General features: G+C 44.5%; 2 protein-coding genes across 3 annotated transcripts; one reads left to right on the plus strand and one right to left on the minus strand.

The window, feature by feature from the left end:
• Nucleotides 1-1361: 1361 nt before the first annotated feature.
• On the plus strand, nucleotides 1362-8271 carry LOC143329834 (uncharacterized). 2 transcript variants are annotated; one of them, XM_076745940.1, is made up of 3 exons: nucleotides 1362-3138; nucleotides 4165-4812; nucleotides 7995-8271. In XM_076745940.1, exons 1-2 carry the CDS (start codon nucleotides 2128-2130, stop codon nucleotides 4708-4710), a joined length of 1557 nt encoding a protein of 518 aa, XP_076602055.1. In that variant the 5' UTR covers nucleotides 1362-2127; the 3' UTR covers nucleotides 4711-4812; nucleotides 7995-8271. The 2 variants fall into 2 exon arrangements, with proteins under 2 accessions (XP_076602055.1, XP_076602056.1); XM_076745941.1 differs by having other exon boundaries at nucleotides 7998-8271.
• An 8474-nt stretch (nucleotides 8272-16745) lies between these two features.
• On the minus strand, nucleotides 16746-21575 carry LOC143329369 (protein-lysine 6-oxidase-like). Its single transcript, XM_076745220.1, has 7 exons — nucleotides 20557-21575; nucleotides 19990-20098; nucleotides 19409-19546; nucleotides 19068-19224; nucleotides 17920-18015; nucleotides 17688-17803; nucleotides 16746-17513 (listed from the first exon to the last, which is right to left on the minus strand). The coding sequence occupies exons 1-7, from the start codon at nucleotides 21413-21415 to the stop codon at nucleotides 17507-17509; spliced, it is 1482 nt and encodes a 493-aa protein (XP_076601335.1). The 5' UTR covers nucleotides 21416-21575; the 3' UTR covers nucleotides 16746-17506.
• Between the last annotated feature and the right edge of the window lie 1692 nt (nucleotides 21576-23267).

Here is a 23267-nt window from a genome sequence, read left to right on the forward strand (position 1 = left end):
GCTAATTTGTTGGCCACGGTAAAATTAGGGTTAGTTTGTAAAGTCTGATCCTGGCATTATAGAGTTTTCTCCTTTCAGCTCTTTTTTTGGTTTTATGGTCAACAGAATAACTTTTGGTTCACTGTCAACTGTCAACTCTCATAGTGCTCTAAAGCAGACACAACCTGCCCAGCTTCAAACAGCAGACAGACACAGTTAGCAAGTAGCTGGTGAACATAAGCTAGCTAGAGTCTGATATTTCCCTCAGGAGTTGGTGGAGACCAAAGAGGGAGCTAACAGAGACTGAACACTCACCAGGTGGACAGAAACACCAGTGATAATGTCACTCAGTGTGTGCTGGATGTGCACACAAGCAGCTATTTGCTAACATGTTAGCCTTGGCTTGTTTCTGCTGGCCCCACGTGGCCAAAAAAAAACTCATTAACTGTACATTTAACCTATTCACAGTCTCTTAATTGCTTATTATCATCACAATAAACTTTTATCCATATCTCCCAGCACTGTGGTGTGACAACATATTTGCATATTCTTGCCCTCCTGTGAAATTATAAACTCTATATGTTACGGTAAAGTCACTCCAGCTGCTGTTTCATCTACAGTAAGAGTCTCTCCCAGCAGCTGGGACAAGACTGCTCATCCTCCTGTTGGGATGGACGGATCTCCTTCATCTTCCTCTGCTGTTATTCTCAGTAGTTTTTTTTTTAACATCCCATTGTTTTCAAAGCTCCAGTTATTTTCTTTGAAAATAAACTCATAGCTGTCTTCAGTCACTGTGGATTAAGAGCCACAGCACTGGCACATCATGCTATTTTGGAAAGAAAGATAGACCTTGATTGCTCATCCTGCTTTTCTAATTTTGTAAGAAGAAGGTTTTTTCCCCATCTGGAGATTATGTTATCTATAGTGAGCAGAGATTGATTTATAATGAAAAGCATGATGGGTTTAACATGGCTTGAACACACGGTTCGACTTCTCTGACAGTGAGCTGTTTAAGCGGCATTTAAACTCTATTGTGTGGAGTTGAGAGGGAGAAGAGTGCATATTTTTCTATACAGCGCTACCATAATGCCTGTGCTTGCCTCAGCAAAGTGAAGTTTTGCCCAACTGTTGAGGTGAAAACAGTTGAACCGGGACAATGGTAAAGCAGGAATGACAGGAGAGTCGAAAGACAAAGAGGGGTAAAGAGGGGAGATACAGGATGGTGAAAAAAATGTTCCCCTTGTACAAAGGCAGTGGCTCTGTCTCCTTGACTCAGAGTGCTGTCTACTCACTCGTCTGTGTATGTTAGAAACCCCACCTCCCCCAGTGCTTTTCTCCTCCCCTCCCCTCCCCTCCTCTCTCAGTCTTCGGCCAAGGAATCCCAGGCAGCGTTTAATTGCAGATTGCAAAGGCTTTAGTTGGGCTAATGAGCTCAGCACCGGAGCTGGGACTCTTTCACGCACTCCCTGACAGACAGAAACCCATATGGAGTCCTTTACCCGAGGAGCCTCACAAGGCGGCTGGATTCTAGGTGGAGGGGAAAGGAGGAATGCATATATTCAGGTACAGCCGACTATGTGAGAGAATATACCAGAGGCGAGAGACGGACTAAGAGGTGGAGAAAGAGAGGAGAGCGGGAGAGGGGAGGGGAGGAAACGGGAAATACACAGCCAGAGAGAGAGAGAGAGAGAGAGGGAGAGAGAGAGAGAGAGAGAGAGAGAGAGAGAGAGACTAGAAGCCTGCAGCAGCAAATGAGACAGAACAACGAGGCGGGAGAGGTAGAAAGAGAGACAGAGAGGGAGGGAGGTGGAGAGGGGCCCCGTGTAGGAGAGAGGGCTACAGGGTGAGGAAGAAGAAGGAGCAGAGAAAAGTTAGAAGCAGGAGAACGAGGGTCCAGGGTAAGAAAGGAACAGAGATTAACAGCTACGGGAGAGAAGAAGAAGGGAAACAACAGACAGGAAGGAAGGGGAGGGAGAAGTCTTGGGTAGAGAGGAAAAAAAAAAAAGAGCTGAAGAAAAGTTTTCTTGTGGGAAGACGCAGATGAGGAAAACAGAGCGAGTGAATGACTGGGCTGGAGAGAGCAGGGACGGGAGGAAACCAGTTGTTTTCTAAGGCGTTTTCCACACAAGCCTCTGGACTTCTTTGGAGATGTACACAGAAGGCGCACAAACAGCGGGACACCACCGATTTCTTCAGCACATCAACGCCTCCACCCCCTGCCCCTGCCAGCACTGCGTCCACTATGAGCAGCCAGCGTACGGCCATCACGGTGGGCCGGGATACCAACCAGCATCAGCCAGACAGACAGACCACCCATCTCTGGACTGCAGGAGAGACATCCAGGCTCCTCGGGTTAAAGACGTAGGAGGGAGAGCTTTCGTAGTGGACAGAGTAGAGAGAAGCGGTCATCGCAGCCCACAGAGGAGGCCTGTGTTCGCAGGGCCGGGCCCTTACAGCCTTTCAGATGACTTGAGCCAAGTTTGCCCCTGGGAGTTGAACCCTGCCCAGTGGAGCTACCCGCCGGAGCCTGGGGTGAGACACTACCCATCTGTCAGAGAACAGTGTGGCTGTGTGGTGCGCAGCGACACCAGGGCACACCCCTTTAACGCTGGGATACCACATCCTCTCCCACATCTTCAGGTCAAAGGTCAAGGGTACAGGCACAGGAGGACTGTCAGGTATTTTTCAGTGGATGAGGAGGAGGAGGGCTGTGGATACACCTCCGAGCACTGTCATTTAGAGCCACACAATCCCCATCTGAGTCATTTAGACAAGCCAAATGGCCACTGTGGACCGAGGCCTGTGTTCTTTGAGGAGGGGGAGGAGAGAGATAGCCATCAGGACCGGGGCAGACTGAAGGGTGGATCAGAGGAGGGCTGTAATGGACGCACTGGCTCTCACAAAGGTTTCTTTCCCACTGAAGTCCCACAAAAACACTTGAACCAAAGCAGACAGAAGGGGCCCTTCGTCCCTCCCTCTTGCATCACCAGTCCAGAGCCCTCAAAGTCGACAACCAACGACGACAACCGGCGGCAGGGTTTGGAGGTGGTGAAGCAGAAGAGGAGGCAGGATTTAGTGAGGGATCAAATCCGACAAGTGGTGACAGATCTGGAGGATGTGTTAGGTGGTTTGAAGCAAGTTCACGTGGAGATGAAAGAGGTAGGTGGGTCCATTATTATAGATGTTTACCCTTTATGTGTACATCAGACGTCTGAATACAGTAAGAAGGTCTGCATCAGGTGCAGATGTCCCAGCCTTTTATCGATGCTCCGCTTGATATTATGACATTTAAAGTGATTAACACAAAGCTCCGATGCTGACAAAAGCGCAGATCAGATTGACACGGGTCGTTTATCTGCAGGCGTACGTTCATGAGAGCATATCAATATGTGTGTGTGCAGGCCGACTACATTGTTTGTGACTCACTCATCATCTCTTCCCGAAGCAGTGATTGAGAACGATTTGCACTGACCTTTTGCAGAACGCTGCTGAAATTGGCAGCGTTCCGGCCAGCACATTAAAAAGCCTGGCTTCAAACTGTTACTAAATTATGCCTTGCTCTTACAGTATCCATTTTGCATGCAGCTGTAAAATAGCATTGTTTCACAGCTGAATGCATCCGTGCAAAGCCTTTGCACTGTGCTGAAACAACATTAAAACTAAAAAAAATCGTCCTGATTGTGAACTGAGAGAGTTGGGAACCGAAAGACATCAAGATAAACCACAAAACCAACAATTCAGTCATTTCAGTGGATGATTAGTGCTTCAGAGACACTTGCGCAATGTACATATATCCTATTTCAAGTCAAAGTACTGCATTTAAATCCCAGTACAAATACAAGTGTTATGAAAGTGTTAAAAATGGAAGTACTCATTAATGAAAACTGGCTCCTGTTACTGACATATCATACATGACATCAACAGACTTTAAGTACTGATGGATCATTGCATAGTCTGCATTGTTCTCTTGTAGCTGGTTGAGATGGGGGTAGCTTATCTACTTTATGTACAACTAGAAAGTCAAGTCCAGTGGTTCCCAACCATGGGGCCCCTCCAAAGGGTCACAGGATAAATCTGAGGTGTTGTGAGATGATTAACAAAATGGAAAAATGCGAGTACAAGTCACTTAGTTTCTTTCCACCGCTGCAGTCAGGACAAGTACCAACTCTCTTTATTGTCATTCAGGTGGTCGAGCAGATCGATCGTCTCACAGCCAGTATCGACCTCAGTGAGGAGGCGCCCTGCATCACTGAGGGGTCGCTCAGTAACTTTCACAGTTCAATTCATCCGGGTGACCTCAGGTTGGTCCCGCTGCCCAATCACAAGCCTGCTCCAGTCCAGGCACCGCAACACATCGATGAAGACCGCATCATCTTGAGAACTAACTCTCCCTCCCCTGTTCACATGGCATCGGTCGTCAAAACCAGCCGCTTCACCCCGCCCAACCACAGCAAGGACGTCAACCACGAAAGGTCAGGTGTGAACGGTCACCCGCCTCACCTGTATCCCACAAGAGACTCCAACCACATTGGTCAAACTCACCCTGAGCCCCACCCACAGAGCCTAGACCCGAAGATCATTATTGGCAACAGCACCTCCAATTCAAGAACTCAGAAGCCTCCTCTGTACCCTCAGAACGGGCGGTGTGGGAAGGGCCCGTACCCGCCCCCCAAGCCTGTGAGGACCCCTGCCTACCCCGGGAGAGGCCGCCAGAACTCCAGCATGGTGTGAAGGAGGGGGGTGGTCTGCCCCAGTGCCATGGAGGCCTGAAACATGAGACCCTGCTGCAGCGAGTGGAGGTCAGAGTGGGACCAGGCAGGGGAACAACTCATGGTAGGTTCAGATACAGGAGGACTTTTTTTCCCTCTTTTACTGTGTTGATGTTTCCGTCAGCGCTCGCAGCTGATGACGTTTGCTATGTTTACCGGCAGCGTAGTTTTCAAAGTCAGTAAATGAATTGCAGTGTTCCTCCCTACTACAAAAAAGGATTTATGTGTGTGTTTGATGTGCGTGTGATGTCTGTGTGTGGGCGGCGGCGGAGGTGGGCGTAATGCGTCTGCTTTTGTTGATGTCACATGATTTCCCAGTCTCTGCCACACTGCAAAACGTGTCCGTCTTGGCAAGTGAATTGAGAAATGAGTGTTTACGCTAGAGTTTGGTTACACATGTGGTCAGAATTAGGCAGCAGGGTGAGAAAATTTCACTTGCTGGAGTAAAATCCTACTTTTTTTTGAATAGATCTGAGGTATTTGTGATCTTGCAAAACTAGATTAACCATTGGATATTACACATTTTTAAAACACAACTCTCAAGCAGCGGCTTAAAACTCTTTTGATTTGTTTTTCTCACTTTAATTGCTGAATATGAAGACAAGCTGGAGGATAAAATCTCACAGACCTCTTTTTGCAGTGTAAGTTAGTCACAACTTCGAGGGAACTGAGAGTTGGCAGGAGCTCAGATGTTTTTGGCTTAGGAAGACCCCACAGCCGCTTGACTCCAATCATGTGACACAAAAGAGGCGTCATTATATTTACAGGATGAACATAGCTCTGACTCAGAATTGGCATGATTTACTGCTCGGGGTTGATGAGGAGGAACTAAACCTTTCTTCTGGTGCCACAGTCAGATGTATCATTACTGACTGTGAACTAGAAGCAGACTTAATAACAAGATGACATCTGTGAAAAAGTCCCTCCAGCAGAGGGGAAAATTAGACACATACAGTTTAGTATTCCTCCAAAAAAGTCCACCTTTACAGATGCTGCAGAGGCAGGCGTGCACGTTTCTGTACTTCCCTCTTGTGCAGACTATGCGTAACTGCAATCTATTTTTCTGGCCTCTCCGAGTTTGGAAAGCACAGTCTGGTTTTAATCATAAAACCCCTTGGCCACGTGCCAGAACGGAGTGAGGCAAACTCTTGGTATATTTGTGACGTCCATATAAACATAAGCACAGCAAAGCGCCTCCCCACATCATGCTGCAGAGAGAGACACGCTTCCAAGGCCGGAGCTTCGGGTCGAGGCTGGCAGCCGGAGAAACGGGTCAAAAAAGTGCATGTGCTCGAGCTGTAATTTCAATAGTGCGATAAATGTTTAATTAATTTGTTATTAAAAGTTTAATCAAAGTGAAACGCAGCTTTTTTTATTCAACACCGTCCTTTCTTTTCACTTTCCAAGTCTTTCAAAGCACCAATGCTGGTGACATTTTAAAGACCTGAATCATCTGAATTAGTCACCCAGAGCAGGTTCAATGTTAAAATGGCTAGCACAACAGATTGGGTGCTAAGCAACCCAGCCGTGCACACACACGTTTGGACTTCTATGCTTGCGAGGACCCTCATTGACATACTGCATTCCCTTATACGAACTAATCTGATCTTAAACCTAAAACCAAGACTTCTATTAAACACCCTTTTTGTTTTTTTATTCAGGTAATTCTCTTTAAGAACAGCGTGGTTGCTATTCATAACAGAGTCCATGAATTCACTCATATAACAACAAGGGACGATAATCTGGACATGAGCATCAACATTAATAAAAAGTACAAGAAGAAAAAAAACACGAAGTCACAGAAGGGATGTGAAATGCATCCAAAATAAAAGAAATGATTAAAATTTTAAGACCGTATTTCTACATAACCCAGAGAGAAATAAACTTTATTTTCAAGTTGTAAATCTCTCATCCTCCCAAACACACACACAAACATTTCTCCGTCTGTGCTTGTGAGGATCCTGATTGACATGATACGTTTCCCAACCCTGACCCTGCTCTTAATTCCTCAAACAGCCCTTAATTTATTCAGAATTTTTCATTGGTGGTTATATAACACACGGTAAAACTAATTAGCTTAAAAAAACATTTCTGCATAACCCAGAGGAAAATAGGAAAGACGTATCTATAAAGATGATCATCAGTTTGGATGTTTGTATTAAGAAGCAAAGCTGGATTACTCACCAGCCTCTAATAAAAACTGCGCAACTGCCCCATCTGCCTGCCCCGGGCCCCCGAGGCCCCAAAAAGCTGCAGGTGTGTGTGTGTGGTTTGTAGTGATTTATGTATTTATATTAACTGGAATGATAATGGGTCCTGTGTCAAAATCAGTTTATAGTGTCCCCACATGGTGCACATTCCTAAATGAATATGTGTTTAATTAAATTACCACAGACTGATTGAAACCCAGCAAACTTGTGGTCAGGTAGTATTCCTGTGTACGAGGAGTACTGACTTCTGCAGCTCTGGGCAGAACTGAACTGGCATCTGAAGTCTGTTTTCATGTCTGTACTTGATGAAGAGGAAACGTGTTAAGAACACAGTGAGAGTCTAGATATTGTAGATTTTATACTATTATTCAAGTTATTTCTTCTGGTATTTGATTGCTTTCTACTTTATATTTACATGATGTATTTATATGCTTTTGTTTGCTCTGAAGCTTCTGTTGCTGCACAAACCTTGCGATTGAAGAATGGGGCAGTCAATCGGGGGCCAGAGCTCATTTTTTGGCCTTCTGAGTTAATCAGGCCATGATTACAAGTGTATTTCCCTTGCAAAGACACTTTCCATAATGCCCTCACTGTCAAGGTCTGAAGCTAATCTCGATCTTCACAATGACAGAAGTGCATTAGCAAACACACACACACACACACACACACACACACACACACACAGAGAGAGCTCTTGCAACAGCAAAACTTAATAAAACCTGCTTTACAGTGCTCCTCCACAAGCAGGGCTACATTATTCACAAGGATGCACGCACGCAACCACGCACACGCACACACACACACACACACACACACACACACACACACACACACACACACTGGCACACTTTCAGTAAAGTCAAGATTAACACTCTGTTTCTGTGGTTCCATCAATGAATGACATTATAAGAGAAGTCTTGAGAAGAGGCACAGTTTGTACATACAGTATTGGTTCGGGGAGCAGCGGTGAGTCACCGAGCTGCTGAGTCCTGAATTTAAATTATTTTTCATTTCTTTCTTGTTATGATGTTTCCAGCAGGAGCTGATGCCACTGAGACAAGCTGTCAGCCGGTGGAAAGAGAGCGCGGCCTGAAGGTGGGGGTATTTCCAAAGGGAAAACTCCCCCAAGAGTCGACCCACGACTGTATGTCATGCAAGCACAGAAGCATGGAGGAGTGGCAGTGAAACCTTGTGCTGTTACTGGTGATGTAGTTGCAAACAATGAGAAGGATAAACTGTGAACTGCTACTCAACAACCACACGTAGAAACATGAGGGTATCTTTTCATGACAGTGTTAATTTATTTGTACTATTTTTTATTGTAAAGAAATCTATTTTCAGGCAGCTTACTCCAGTTTGGATACTACCTTATCTACTGTATGCTACATTAAGATTTATATCATCTAAGCTATTGTACAGATATTTTACAAATAGACTTTAGACTGTTTCTCTCATTGCTACATGGTTGGTACAGTATGTAAAATGAATAATCTGTAAGGAGGCAGGAAAGCTGGAAAGGCAGAGCTGAGATTAAATTGCAATACAATAAACTCTTCTGCACTTCTCTCATGCAAATCAGCCTGACATCTCAGTTATCTAACTCCAGAAATGTTGCATTGGTCGCTCATGTCCCACATTGGAATATGAAATAAAAGAAAAGACGTCAGCATTTCATTGCCCCTGACTCTGGGAAAGGATTTATGCATCTGCGCTGAGTCTGATAGACGTATCCCAAAGGGTTGTGGAAGTTGTAGAGCTACTTCTGAGGCTGATCTGGAGACGGCAGTGGGTGATCTGTCATGGCCTTATTCTGTCAGGACGTCCCGGGCCAGTCAGGCCAGCATCTGTGTCTCTGTTTGTTTAAATCTTGTCTGAGATTTTCACCACTCTGCTCTCACAAGCTCCTGCTGCTATCAGAACGCACCGCTTCCCCCTGACAGCGAGTATAATCCATCCACCTCACAAAACATCCCTCACTCCCTGCATGGCTTTCTGTCTGTATCACTGATGGTGACAGATGGAAGACAGCACACGCAAGCTGTGAACTGTCCTGACCACTTTGTCACCCGCTGTCCGCGTACGCAACCTATAGCAGTTGGAGTAATTGTGTTACAACGGCAAGAGTCGATAAGTAGCTGAAGGTTAGATCGATGGGTGAGGTCAAGTGCCAGAGGCCATTATTACTTGTCAAGATCAGGCAGCTGTTTTCAGTGAAAAAGCTGTAAAAACAACGCACTGTGCACTACCTGCTCAGCATCAAACGCATGGCAGTCGCAGTTAGAAACCAGCTGGGGAACACAGTGGAGCATTTAACAGCTAAAGAGCTGAATATTTCCCCCAGGGGTTGAAACTGAGAGTTAAAAGCGAGCGAATGTTGGTCTTCCGTTTGCCAAAAATATGAATGATTCTGCTCTGTAGCTGCTGGATGTGTGGCTCTATAAGCAAGAGTTCACCATATCAACTTAAAAGATGATGATGTATGTCAATGTTCTGCTCACGGCTTGTTTCCAGCTCTGTTATCGGAGGTTTAAATATGCATTTCTGCTATATCATGCTTAAAGATTGATGCTAAACCTGCAGTCAACATTTGGCAATGAGGACAAACCAATATGTCCGACAAACGGTATCTCAGGTAATGCGTTGGAGCTGGAGATGTTATCGTCTCCAAATAAGGAGAAGAACAAAGCTGCTGTGTTACCCTTAACCGTGATGCTAAGCTAGTTAGTCGGGCATACCAGCCTAATGCAGCTTACACAGTTTAATCCTTTCCTCACACTTTTGCTGTCGTGCTTTTGGTTTTGAAGAGGCTAAAATAAGACACCACATTACAAACTCCTTATATGCAACATATCGCTTTACAGCCCCATGCACACCGCTTCAACACGTGGAGGTATCTCAAGTTTGACATACGGTCACTTCGTCCATATGTCAGACAGAAAAAGATAAAAACTAATGCATTGATTAAGGGCCTGTTTATTCTGTCATGTACTTGATGAAATAAAGCTGATTTTGATTTTCAAACCTGGGTGTAATTTCCTTGTAGAAGACATTTCTTTCTCTTCTTCCTCCTCTTCGGAATCGGCTTCCAGTTTGAACATTTACGGCTGAATTACTATTTATATTACAACAATTGGTGGTATACTGTGGCTACTAAAACAGAAAACAAGCAGACGTTTGTGTTGTTGATGAGCAGAGCCAAAGGTGAACAGGTACGCTCGAGCTACAGGTGAGTGATAGAGGGGAGGGTGGAGACAGAGGCAGAACAATTTGCATATTCATAGACATACTAAATGAAGGCAAAGGTGCAGAGTTACAATGAGTGTTTAGAGTTTTGGTTAAAGCCAAGAGAAGAACTTTAAAAGCTCACACAGCTCACTGTGGAACTTTAAGTCAAAGTCCAAGACATTAATCAGTTGCAATAAACATGAAGAATTTCATTTACTTTTTTTATAAAATCAATATCTTCAGAACTTCACAACTCACAGTTCGCAGGACTTTCTGCAGGATTTTCTGCCTCTGACTCATGCTTTCACTTTCACTTTCTTCAGCACGGCACCATTTCATGGTACAGGTACAGTGTGATGTTCTGACAAAAAGAGCAGCAGCGATGGTGTGGACAAAGCCATCGTTCAGAGACTGAAAAGTTGAGGGTAATTGAAAATAACAAGCAACATTCCTGGACTGATTCCTGTCGGCTGCCTTTGTTTCATTTCCAAAAAATAATGAGCTGCTCGGGTTGTCCATCTCTACCAGCTGCCAGCTATGTATCTCTACCAGCTGTCTCACCTACTCATACTATGGAACACAGTGCAACATAATTTTATTGTAAAATATGCTAATTTTCAGTATTCAGTAGCTTTTAGACAGACGAATCAATGTTACATGCCTACAACTCCTGAGGGTCAAGTGGGAGGGTAGACCAGACAGGTGGAACTGCTCTGGAAGATGTTTTGGAGGCTGGTGACATAGGTGTGACTGGTCAGGAGGCTGATCAGATGCCAGGACACATGGACAGAACTGCTTAGGAGGTTGGGCAGGATGACCAGACAGTGCAGACAACTAAGAAAATGAGCAGAAGGGTGAGACTAGTGGCAAAGACAGGACCTCTTTGGGCTGGGCAGGAGGCCGGTGGCGAAGGCATAACTCTTCCAGAAGTCATGCTGAAAGCCAGGAACGTAAGCAGGACCTCTCTGGAGGCCAGCAATGAGGCTGGACGTCAGGGCCAGCGGCCAGCGGCTGGAGATCTGAGCTGTGGGCCAGCAAGAGGACTGCAAGACTGGAGGCCGGCTGGGAGACGGGGGTTGCTGAAACACAGCCACAAATGACTGTTGCAGGAGAGGATCTGAGGACTGCTGCAGCTCAGGAACTGGTGACCACTGCAGTTCAGGAATGGGGACTGCTGCAGGTCAGGAGCAAGTGTCAGCTGGATCACCGACTGCGAATCAGAAGTAGGTTTGACTGGGCCGCCAACAGGAAACCAAGAGCAGGTGTTGGCAGGGCTGCTGACTGTGGAGCATGCAAGTTGTAGCCCGACTCAGAAACAGATGTGGCATTGGCCGACCCAAGCACCAGGGAGACATCAAGCGGGGCACTCGCCAAAGGGACCTCCATGGCACAGAGCTCGTGTGAGGACATGGAGCTCGACAGCTGAGAAGCACAATGTCGGCAGGATCAGCGTTTCCCTCTTGAGGACTTTCCAGAAAGTAGCCCCAGGCCAGGATCAGGCAAGGACTAGATTTGTGCTGGCGGACTGGTCACCTAACTGGAGGCTAGGTAGCTTGTCAGTCTCTGCAGGGCCCATGACTGGTCGATTCGTACTGTCACAAAAAGGGCAGAGCAGGTGCAGCCAAACGCAGGAGAGGACAGGAAGACAGGATCAAAAGCAGAACTATTTATTGAAAATTAACAGAAACTGAGACACAGGAAGTGAGCAGATGATTGGACAAAGACAACTGAAACCTGGACAAAAATGATGAGGTGTAGGAACAGAGATGGGGAAAACAAAAACAAGCACAGAAAGAAATATAGAATAGATTCTATATTTTGTTTTTACTCTTTCTGACAAAAAACATTACAGAAAAGGTAGATGCTGAATTTCTCCACCAGAATTATACCCCAGAGATTTGCATAGTATATTTTAAAAACAGTTAAATGAATGTTTAGAACAAGAAAATTTAACAGATTTTATTCAATGGCCAGTCCAACGTTTTTGAGAGGTTGAGGATGCACTTATTTCAGTGTTTTCTTGCAGGAGCAAAGACTAAATATCTTTATAGCTTTGTCATGAACTGTGTCAGAATATTTTCCATATTCCAGATACAACACCACTCTGCTTGCTATTCATGGGAGAGGTCTGTTTTGGCAGGGAGATAAAAGTATGATTTTAAAAGACTTTTCTTTCAACTCTTCTATTTGACTCCAATCTAACTTTTAAAAACAAGTGTCTCATGATAAGACGCTGTGTGAATGCCAAGTTGAAGTAAAGAAAAAAAACAATCATCAATCCTCTGAGAGATTGCGTAAAGGTCTGCAGGCCTGGATCTCAGATAATGTCTGCGGCACCTAAAGCCCGGTGGGCTTTGAGAAAGGCCACGTCTCGGCCTGCTGTCTGAGTCTATGAATCTTGTCAGGCAGAAGGCACACCGGCTGAGCCGCTGGCCGTGCAGCCTTTGTAAATACTGGAGTGGCTCTGGAATGTCAGACTGAGATTCAGACCAAGAACAACACGGACTCTTAGTACTACCACCTCCTGTTTGTCCCATCTACCCAGAAATAACACGAGTAGGATGCTGTTAATACCACAGAAGTTCTGTCCAACAGAGAATTGTTTCCTGGTTCCTGTTAAAGTTCTGGATGGGAAACTGCAGCATGATGAACAACTGCAGTCTCAGAGGCCTGATCCTGAACATTGACTTGGTGCTAATAGATCCAACCAGCCTCTGAAAACACAGAGCCAGGCAGGGAGAGACAGTAGCAGCATTAAAGTAATGAAATGCAGTTCTAATAAAGGACATAAAAATTAACTACAGTATGATTTATTGACCGGAAAAACAGCATTTTACTGTCCTGTGGTTTACAGTTTCTGGTACATTTCGGTCAGAAGTGTGAACAGTAACCACACCCAACAGTGACTACGTTTACATACACAAAATGTTCCAGGTTTTTCTCTTATTCTGAAAAAGACAATATTCCCACTAAGTTAGTTACATAGCTGATGAGAGTAAATATTCCATTAATACTCCTGTTTATGTGCAGCCATGCATACTCAGATTAACAAACACAGCCTCCCTCTTTCCTTCTTGGAAAAGGAAACCTCCTCATATCCAAGTCTTTCATGTTTAAAAGTGTGTTTCTCCCTCTGACCAGAAATGTGCGTTTTTTTTTTGCATGCATTTGTACCCCAGTCTTGCAAACTGTTGGGCAATGCACAGAGCTGAATGTAAACAGGCAAGAAGCTGTGTGTTGCAAACTGCGGTAAAAACCCCAACCAAGCTGCATATTCTGAATGTGCCATACACATGACCAAAGAATGCCCCTAGAACCCAAATAATGTCAACATATCCCACATGTCTTAATCAGAAAATTCACTTGGTTGCTGCAACCTCACCGCTAATGCCAATAAATTCTACACACTGGACCTTTAAATAAGTTGTCTAACACCATTTTAGTCCAAGTAACACAAGTTAAATTCACTGATTATGATTTGGGGATTTTCAGGTTTATCTTTGCAGTTAACAAAACACCCATTTTTCAAAGACAGTCAAAAGAGGGATTCATTTTATTGTTTGTTGCCACAGACTGAGAAGCCTCACAATCAGAGAGCTTTGCCATGTCCGTTATGACTGGAGGCTTCCTTTGGACGTTTCAAAGTGAACAAAACAGATTGGCCCAGAGAAAAATTAATACGAGTGTTTGAAGTAAGAGATGAGGAGCTTACAGAAAGACAATACAGTGGATCAGCAATCAAAGAATAGCAAATCCTTTGAGTCATCCCTCCAAATACCACCCAAGTCACAATACCACCCAGCTTGAAAGAGAAACAGAATTCATCATCAGTCCCGCTCGACGATGGCTCCTCTGTGTTTTGTCTCAGCGCGCTATGTAGTTTTCGCTCTGTACATTTACGACGCTGTGTCTGCTGGTTGTGTAAGTGACCCCGGGTGAGGAAGTAGCCCAGCATGTCTGCCCTGCACGCCCTCGCTGGTCTGTGGCTGACCTCAGCGCTGTTCTTAATCTCAACAGGATGACAGAAGTGCTGAGGAATTTCTCTGCTCTGTGCCTAAACCAACCTGTCGAAACGCTCCCTTCAGGCTGAGCACGTTCCTCTGTTACGTCCCCGCCGGCTCTCACGTGGCCCCGCTTTGTTGAAATATGACCTGCAAATACCAAACTCTGGCCTTAGTAACCTCTCCAAACACTGCCCACCTACGTGCAGATGCATCCGGAAAATGTCTCTCCTGGCCACAGTATGTTCAGTGTAGGCTGCAGGCAGATGGCAAAACCCATCCCCTCCTCACCTTACCTACCTGCACGCTGGATTGTGTTTGTTGAGGCCAAATGAGAGGTGCCAACCTTCTTCTTTCTTGGCTTATTCGGTGCTTGTGTAAGGCTAACGAGACACTGCATCCAGATGTTGGTGCGAAGCTCCGCAGCTGAGCAAACAGTCACTGTCTTCTCTACGGCATGACATGTTTAAAATGACATGCTGGTCCAAAAAGGAGGAGACCAGCTGAGCTCTGAGGATCACAGTTGGCCAAACACTCATCACCTTATTGCACAGCTTAAAGTTCAACATCCCTTGAATTTGTGTTGGCTCCAGGGAAGGCAGCGATGTTCTGACTTATAAGTGAGTTCAAAAACAATCAAGTTAAGGGAATGCAAAGTCAGCAAAAATCAAAAGGTTCCAACCAAATGAAAGAAATCCTGCAGCATCTTTGATTTTATTAGGTGGATATTGACTTCAGTGGGAGATCTGGTCAGTGTAAAACAAGATTTAACTCAATGAGCAAAAAGGAAAAAAAACACAAGAGAACAAAAACTAAATATTCACATATACTCGCAGGTAGCGCTGATAAACAGCCAACTATACCACTAAGCAGCAGCCTCGAGTCCTCTGCAGTCCACAGTCTTTAAGCTGTGCTTGATTGTGATGAGTCCCAGGTGTGTCTGAACCAGCTCCCAGCCACCTGGAGAGCCACGCCCAGCCTCTGCCCAAAAAAGGAAACACAGGAAACAAAGCCCCACACCTCTCCACAGAACACAACCTTACCACCGTTAGATAAATCGTCACAAAATTAGGTACACGTATAAATGTCCTCCTCATGATGAAGAGTTATGACTTCTGCTTTTCAGCTTTTCATTCAGCTCCACCACCAGGCCAAATTTTTCATTTGTGCAACACTTTGGTTTATGACCAAATACCTGCAAAACTAATGACATTCCCATCTTGCTTTGTTTTTACAGCTAGTTGGCAAATGCTAGCATGCATGGTAGCCATTGTATGTGCTTAGCATCAGCATGTTAACAATGTCACTGTGAGTGTGCGAGCTAATGTTAGCATTCAGCTCAAAGCACTCACACAGCTTCGTGCATGGCTGTAGGCTATTTACCTCCGGTAAGATCTAGACTTTATCCCTCCGGTGCAGCGACCCTTTGCTGAAATAGTCACTGTCTGTAAATATTGTCCCGAAAATTCCAAGACAGACAGGAATGGAGTCGACTGAATGGGAGTTGGGGGGATTTTCCAGACACTCTCAATAACATAGACAATCTATTCTGGCAGGGAGGCACCTTGGCAACTTCCAAGGTAAACCATTTGAATTGCGCTTAATCTCCCCGGTTCGCTGCTTTCTTAAGCTGAGACTGAGCTCTGTTTCGTTGTAAATACCCGACATCTGTGCATTTAACAGTGCATACATTGTCTGGAGCCTGCATGTTTTCCAGCACATCAGTCAAAACCGCTTCATGATATATAAAACGTGTTTGAGGGAGTGATTTGTTCAAGGTAAAAACATCTTTGGATCAGGTGAGGCATTACCCACTCCAGACCGAATACAGTCTACGCAGGTTTAGCATTTAGCTCCTGTCAGGCTTTTGCTGTTTGAAACAGTCTAGTGCTTGCTGTGAAAACACATTTGTCCTTGGTGAAAACATCTTTGAATGACTCTCTGGCAGGTTGTGTCAGTCCTCCCACACAGACAAAATATCCCAGTGCTGTTAACATGCCTGTCGCCTTAGCCTGTCCCCAATGGACCCGAATGAAGCCACGATGCGATGAGTTCTGGGCCAGGAAGGAGTCTTTCACAGCAGCTGAGAGACGCCTCTCTTTCCACGCACACAGGAGGAGACAGCGAGAAAAGGCCTCCATTCATCGTGCTCTGGCTGTGTTTTAGTAGATATGGCACGGCTGTATAAGATCCTGCGGGTTGTGTCTTCACAAATGCCTGTCAGCAAACATGCCGCCAGCTTCTGCCTGCGGGCCTGTTTGTCTCTGAGGCCAAAATCTGCATGCATCACTCAAAGTAAAGCTCCTCCATTCAACGGGATGAAATAGAGATTGGACAATCCGCCAGGGACTGGATGTAAAACTGTTAAAAGAATCTGCTCTTTAATTATTCTTGACATTTTTATAATCATCCATACAGCTACAGAAAAAAATCTGCAGAGATCAGTAAATCAGCTGGAACAACTCTGATATGCTGGCACTTTGGACGATTAAACTGATGCCTGCAGGTATCATCCACAAAAGAATCAGGAAGAACTGTTCTGATAATAAACTCCTCTTTTCCTCAGTAACACCTTTATTGCATTAAGTCCAACATACCAACAGAATATAATAAGGTTTTCAATTTTTCAGCAATATTAACAGTTTTACATGACATTTTCCCACATTTTTCATTCACTCAGTTAAACACATGCACACATTCTTAAAAACATACAGTATACCCTCACTATTTAACATAAAAGGAGATATTTGCAATTTGCTAATGTGACCACCGAGTGGTTAAAGGATAAGTCCGGTGATATTCTGTATTTTTCTTGTTGTGAATGCATACTATGAAAACCAGCAATGAATTTAACCCACTAACGTGCTGTTTGGTCTTTTCACGAGATTTGTTGACAATAACAAAAATACAGAATGTGTAAGCCTTTAAATAAAACTGTAAAAACTAATGATGTGCTCATAACAGTAACACAAAGCAGACAACACGTGGCAACAAAACACACATTTCAAGCAATAAACCAGCTTTCAAGAAATAAACGTATGTGAACACAGTACTTGTATTTGTTAAGGAAAACAGAGAAATGATCTTTTTGCATCACGGCACATTTGTAGAAATGCATAATCAAGTAAATCTGATGATCTCACCAGTTTAATGTACAAAATTGGTGTAAACTTTTGCATCTATTTCCAGTAAATGCGACACAAGACTATGTAGCACTTCACCAATTGCACTTTTTGTTAGTCATAGAGTTGATGCTGCTGCACAGTACAGGGGGAGATGTTTGCTGCAAAACTCCTGCAGAGAGTGCTTGAAAAGGAAGATTTCAACCCCTGAAAATAGAAGAAAAAGAGATGAAAATAGAGGCATCAGACTGGAGACACATAAGAGTCGATACAGTCGGCATCTCTCGGTTGTGATCCGACTGCTTTGTCCTTTTTTTCATATATTTTCAATCCTGTATACGACTTGTTAAATGAAAATAAGTGCAACAGAACCACTCGTACCTTGTGACTCGACAGTTGCGTGTCTGTACGTAGACTCCTGTGTACATCACATCACATCTCACTACGTTGTTGGTGAAGTCTGACTCCAGGACGTGGAAATTGGGATTGACAGTAACCTGAAATAAAATCAGAAATAAAGAGAGTGTGAGCAGCTCCGCCGGCAGGTTCGTTCAATAAATCTCTCTCACGCTGAGACAGAAAGTTGATAGAAAGTTAACCTGACCCGTGTTACCTTCAAGATATAGTTTCCTGGAGGCACATCAGTGATGTCGATCCACTGACAGTCGATGTTGGCAGCGTAGATGTCGTGGCATCCTGGGCTCAGTCCCTGAGGACACAACCCCAACCCCCCCAGTGTGGTTTAAAGCTTTGACTCAGGCGCTTTAGAAAACTTTGACGACTATTTTCCTACAAGTGCTGCAAATGAACCAGGTTTGAGTTTTAGTTATACAAACAGTTCTTTGGAAGCAAAGCCGTTACAAGAAACCAGCACTAAGCAGCCCAAAGCCAGAATCACTAAGCCCAGACAACAGATATAATAAATATTCCCATGTCCTCAGGATGTTTTTTCTTTACTGGCATTCACTGGAGTTTTACTTCTAAAAAACATTTCTCAGAAATAGATCTGGAGGATTTGCCAAAACCTCCAAAAGAAAAGTAACTGTGCAGCTCAGAGCCTAAATACACTAAGTAGTGTTTGACAAAATAAAAAAATAATCTTCTTCTGAAACTTTGAACTCCACATCAAAGATGCTAATCTGCTCTATCGCATGCAAAGTGATCCCAAATGATCGACTGAATCTATGCTAGGTCGTTACTTAGTTGGCTGGCTGTGATTAAAATACTGACAATCAAAATCTTTCTCTTTCTTTCTATCTTTCGTATTTTTCTTACGTATTTTTCAGGACACAGCCTGTCTTCTGAGGCTCTGGAGGAGGTTTGACAATGTGGAAAAAAGTAACATCCCTTGAATAATCTCAGCTGGAGCTCACAGACTTTCAACAAAAGTCCTGCATTAAAAACTAGAAGTGTGGAGCTTGAAAGACGCAGGTGTTCAGTAAGCAGGGAGGGTCCTACAAAAGACGTCATCTAGTTGCAGAGACTAAAAATCAGAATATTTCAAGCCTCTGAACTTTGTTGATAATTTGGTGACTAGCTAACACTTTAACCACCACATTATAATGGTCTCCAGCTAAAGCTGCTTCAGTTTATTGCTTCCTTCCTTCTTCTAAAGCTACTGTTCACCAGAACAAGACTGACAAGCCCTGATCTGCCATAACTTTCTTCCCCTCACCAAAGAAATCTTGACGTCAGTGACATTAACTGACTGATTAAAGGTTGTAGAACACGTACTTTACATACTGTGTCAGTGGATATTACCTGTGTATGAGACGTACAGGCGTAGCGCCGCCTGAATCCGCTGTCACAGCCTGTGTCCTCCAGGCAAAAACTGGCCTTGTGTCCCTCGGCCACTTTCCGTCCAGTGACGACGTCCAGCAGGTCGTAGTTGCTGAAGGCGTCCATGCTGTGGTAGTGTCTGAGGGTGTCAAGCAGAATACAACAGAATTGAATGACTTGGCTCAAAGAAAGTTTGGGAATGACTTTAAGGCCACACAATCTTATGCTCTTGAGTGACTTTTTGTCCTATCAGAGCTGAGTGGAGCCAATCATAACATTAAAATGAGGTGAGGTCACTGCACTTGGAGGCTGAGTAAACTCACTGGTGACAGCTGTGCCAGTCCCACTGATATCTGGGCTTGACAGGAAGGAAGTCTGTGGTGCCTTGGTTCTTCACTTTCTGGGGGAATCGCAGGAGGACTCTGAAGTCGATGTCTCTCACGGCGGGTCCATAAGCCGACCTTGGATGGATCACAGGGGAAACGGGCATAAGCTGCTTTGGAAAGTGCTACTGGCTGAGCTCCCGGGGCTAGTTTTCTGGAGTGCAAAGGGTTTGTTCCATCGTGCTTAATGCTTTTGGGAAAACCAACCCAGAACATTTATATCTTGGCAGGACATCATGTTGGAGAATCATCGCTCCATATTAAGATCAAACAGTTTTTGTAACTCTATCAACAGAAGGGTTATCCTGCCACATTGAAAGTTAGACAGAAAGACAGTAATTGAAAGTTACCGTAAAGCAGCCAAAAGTTGTGCGAAAACAAGTTAAATTAACCTTCAGTGAGCCGTAAAACAAAGGAAATATTTGTGTGTGTGTGTGTGTGTGTGTGTGTGTGTGTGTGTGTGTGTGTGTGTGCGCGCGCGCGTGCTGAAGAGGTGAATCACTTTTGGCAGTTCACATTACCTGGCCAGACAGTTCTCCTCTGCAGCACAGCGGAGTGCATACATCTGCATGCGCTGGATATAAGCACCTGCTTGGATGGCATACGGGTCTGGCACGAGGTCTGGCAGTCCTGTGAGAGGAGAGTAAAGGGACAATCCAAGGGTGTTTTCTTTTTGTCATTCTGAGATCTTAATGTTGCCAGTTTATTCATTCTGCGAACAATTCACTGAAATAGACAGAGTCTGGGCTGAAAATGAGAGGAGCTGTTTGTGTTTGTTGGCATAATTCAAAGTGTTTTACATTCCTGAGCTGTCAGTCTGGGATCCAAAGTCCAAATAAGATTTTTTTCCCCTCTTCTCATTCAGTTTTTTCCTCTCAATGAGCAAGGCCTGACACTGGCTTTTAAAATATTTATAAAACCAGCTGATTTAAAACGTGTTTTTTTATGCAGTGGATAATTATTTAGACTGAGAAGGTTTAATCCAAACTGACGCGTCCACTGGACCATCATGTTAGTCTAAGATCATTGAAATTCATGTCAATTAAGAAGGCTAAGGTCATTCCGTGTAATTAGGACACTTAACTTACCATTTTGGAAATATCTTGTTCCGTGTCCTGTGCCAGGCGGACGGTGCGTGCGTGCCACTGACCTCCCTCTTGTGGGATACATGTTGTAGAAAACAGAGTTCCTGTGGTTTTTAAACGGGTTTCGAGGGTCGTCGTTAACCATGCCCTCTCCATTACCGCCTGCCTCGTTTGAGTCATCCTCACTAGGTACAGGGAAAGGAGAAGGAGCCTCAGGTTCTCTTTCTGTAGTCGGGGGGTATGCTGGGATGGAGTGATCTGTCTGCGCGGGTTGCGCGGGGACAGACATCGCCTGTGGAACCCGGCGTAACTGTTGGTATTGCGCACCAGGACCTGGTTCTCCTCCTCTGGTGTGCAGTGCAGTAGCGTCCAAACTCCTCGCCGCAGAGGCGTTGATGGGGTTGCTGTGTTCAGAGTTAACGCGTCGTGCACCTGGATAACCCGCAGCTCCTGCTCCATAAGGACGCTCAGGCTGCTCTCTGGTCCCTAACGCACGACCTGTAGTAGGCGCGTACTGTCTAACAGCGTGTCCTGGCGCGATAGATCCTGGTTCCACAGCGTGATCAGTCCTGAGCTGTCTGGACTCAGCCTGTCCGGGTCTAACAAGCGTCGCTCCTCTGTGCGCTCCCGACATTTGGCTCCTGGTGCCATCCCTCCTGCTGCTCACATAAACCCTCGACTGACTTCTGGACCGAGCCGGAGCCTGGTACTCTAATCCTGTGCTCATTAGGCTATAAATCTGCCCGTTGTTCTCCCACTGAATCCGGTGCCGCCAGGGGCCAGCTGTGCGCTGCTGCTGCCCAAAGATGAGGGGGAATAGTCCTTGGAACAAGTATAAAAGTAAAAGTGACCATTTTGCCATGGCAGTAAAAGCAGAAAAAATAAATCCCTTCTGTAAATCAGTTAGAAATGAGGTTATGAGATGAATTACGCGCACAGATGTTGCTTTGTGGGGAGTGGATGAAAAGCAGGAGCGCGCTCTCAGTTCCAGCTTTTACGCAGAGCCACATATCAGTTCTCAGGAGGACTGACAAGTGGAGCGGAGAGGAGGGCTGGAGCCTATTTTCCTGGTCTTTTATCGAATTCAGCCCAGTTACTTGAGCGAACTCAAACTTTAGAAAATTTAACCCATGCCTTGCCGTGGTTAAATTCTGTTACACAAGACTTACACAAGGACGTTTGCTAAGTCAACTTTACGCACCGGTGTGAGCTGAAGTCATCTCAATGTAACCGTTCAATCTGGGACCAGTCCGCCCAGCTGAGGAAAAAACAAAAGTCATCTGATGAAAAAAGTCATTTTTTTGATTTGACCATCACGACAGTCCTCAAGTGGAAATAAAAACAGCGGAAGAATTAATTCAAGTGAAATTTGTTTGTTTTCAAATGTTAGAAAAACTAGACAATGTACATATTTCATTTTCCCCATGTCATTCACAGAGCTACCACACACGGTCCCTTTATGAACATTAATAAATACAAATCAGATGGTAGTTTTGAACCAAATCTACTAACACTGCACTGTTTCTGCTGTGAAGACACTGCGCTACATGGTTTCACTGCGGCACTGCCGCTCCACCACACGGAGGCAGGCTGCATCTACTGTTTCTGTCACATCCTGCAGACACTGCTGCTCCTCAGAAGCCTTTTATCATCCAGTATCATCCTCAGAGACTCTGCAGGTCCAGCGAAGAAAAACGCAGACATACATACTGAATTTGCTTTGTATTTTGAGCATGCGTTGTTTGGTTACATTGTTTGGGCTAAGTTCCATATTGATAGCAGCAAATTTAACACCTGTTTAAATATTTTTTATAAGAATTATTTCATCTGACAACGCAAAAGCAACTAAACGTGCAAATGTATCCTTAACTCCCATATTTTATTTATTTAATTTCCAAATTTATAAACAGAATTAATTATTACGCATTGCATATTCTGTATTATTGTTATTATAATTAATAACTAATAACTTTGTTCTAACTTTCAGTGTCTGATGCTATAATCCTACATACATGAGTCAAAATCTTAAAAACCCATTCAGACAGTTCATTTCTTAATTTTGGTCTTATTCCTTTGATGATGCTTGTTGGTGGTTTTCTTTGAGTCCATCCACAGTATTGACTCACTTTTCCCCCATCCATCTTTAACTGGAGCTACCACAGGTGCAACTCAGGTTCAAAGGTCAACAACCTTGAAATATTGTTGCTTCGTGCCAAAAGCAATCGACAGTTTGTACGTGATACAGTAAACGTGCAACACACAAATACGTGCTTCATTATACCCCCTGATTACTGTAACCAGCTTAATGATTAAATGACCAGATAACTGCCAGCACAGCTCACCCACATTACATTTCCTCAGCACAATCACACATAAAGTACTGTTGTCACACAGATTCCTGATAAACATGAGGTGACAGCTTCGATTAAAAACTAAACATGAGTATTTTCATGTTTCAGTCACATTCTGGTTCCTGAGGATGTCAGACAAGCTGAGGTCATTAGTTATTATTATTATTATTTTAGATAAGGAGCTTAGTTTGTCTGATCACATATGGAGTAACACACACACACACACACACACACACACACACACACACACACACACACACACACTGATGGACAGAGGAGTCTTGCAGTATTTGTCACCTCTCAGATGAAGTGCTAAATAGGGCATCAGGGCGGTGAGCCGGTGTACTTTTCTATTCTTAGTCA

Source organism: Chaetodon auriga, chromosome 12 (assembly GCF_051107435.1).
Source record: "Chaetodon auriga isolate fChaAug3 chromosome 12, fChaAug3.hap1, whole genome shotgun sequence".
NCBI classification, from domain to species: domain Eukaryota; kingdom Metazoa; phylum Chordata; class Actinopteri; order Chaetodontiformes; family Chaetodontidae; genus Chaetodon; species Chaetodon auriga.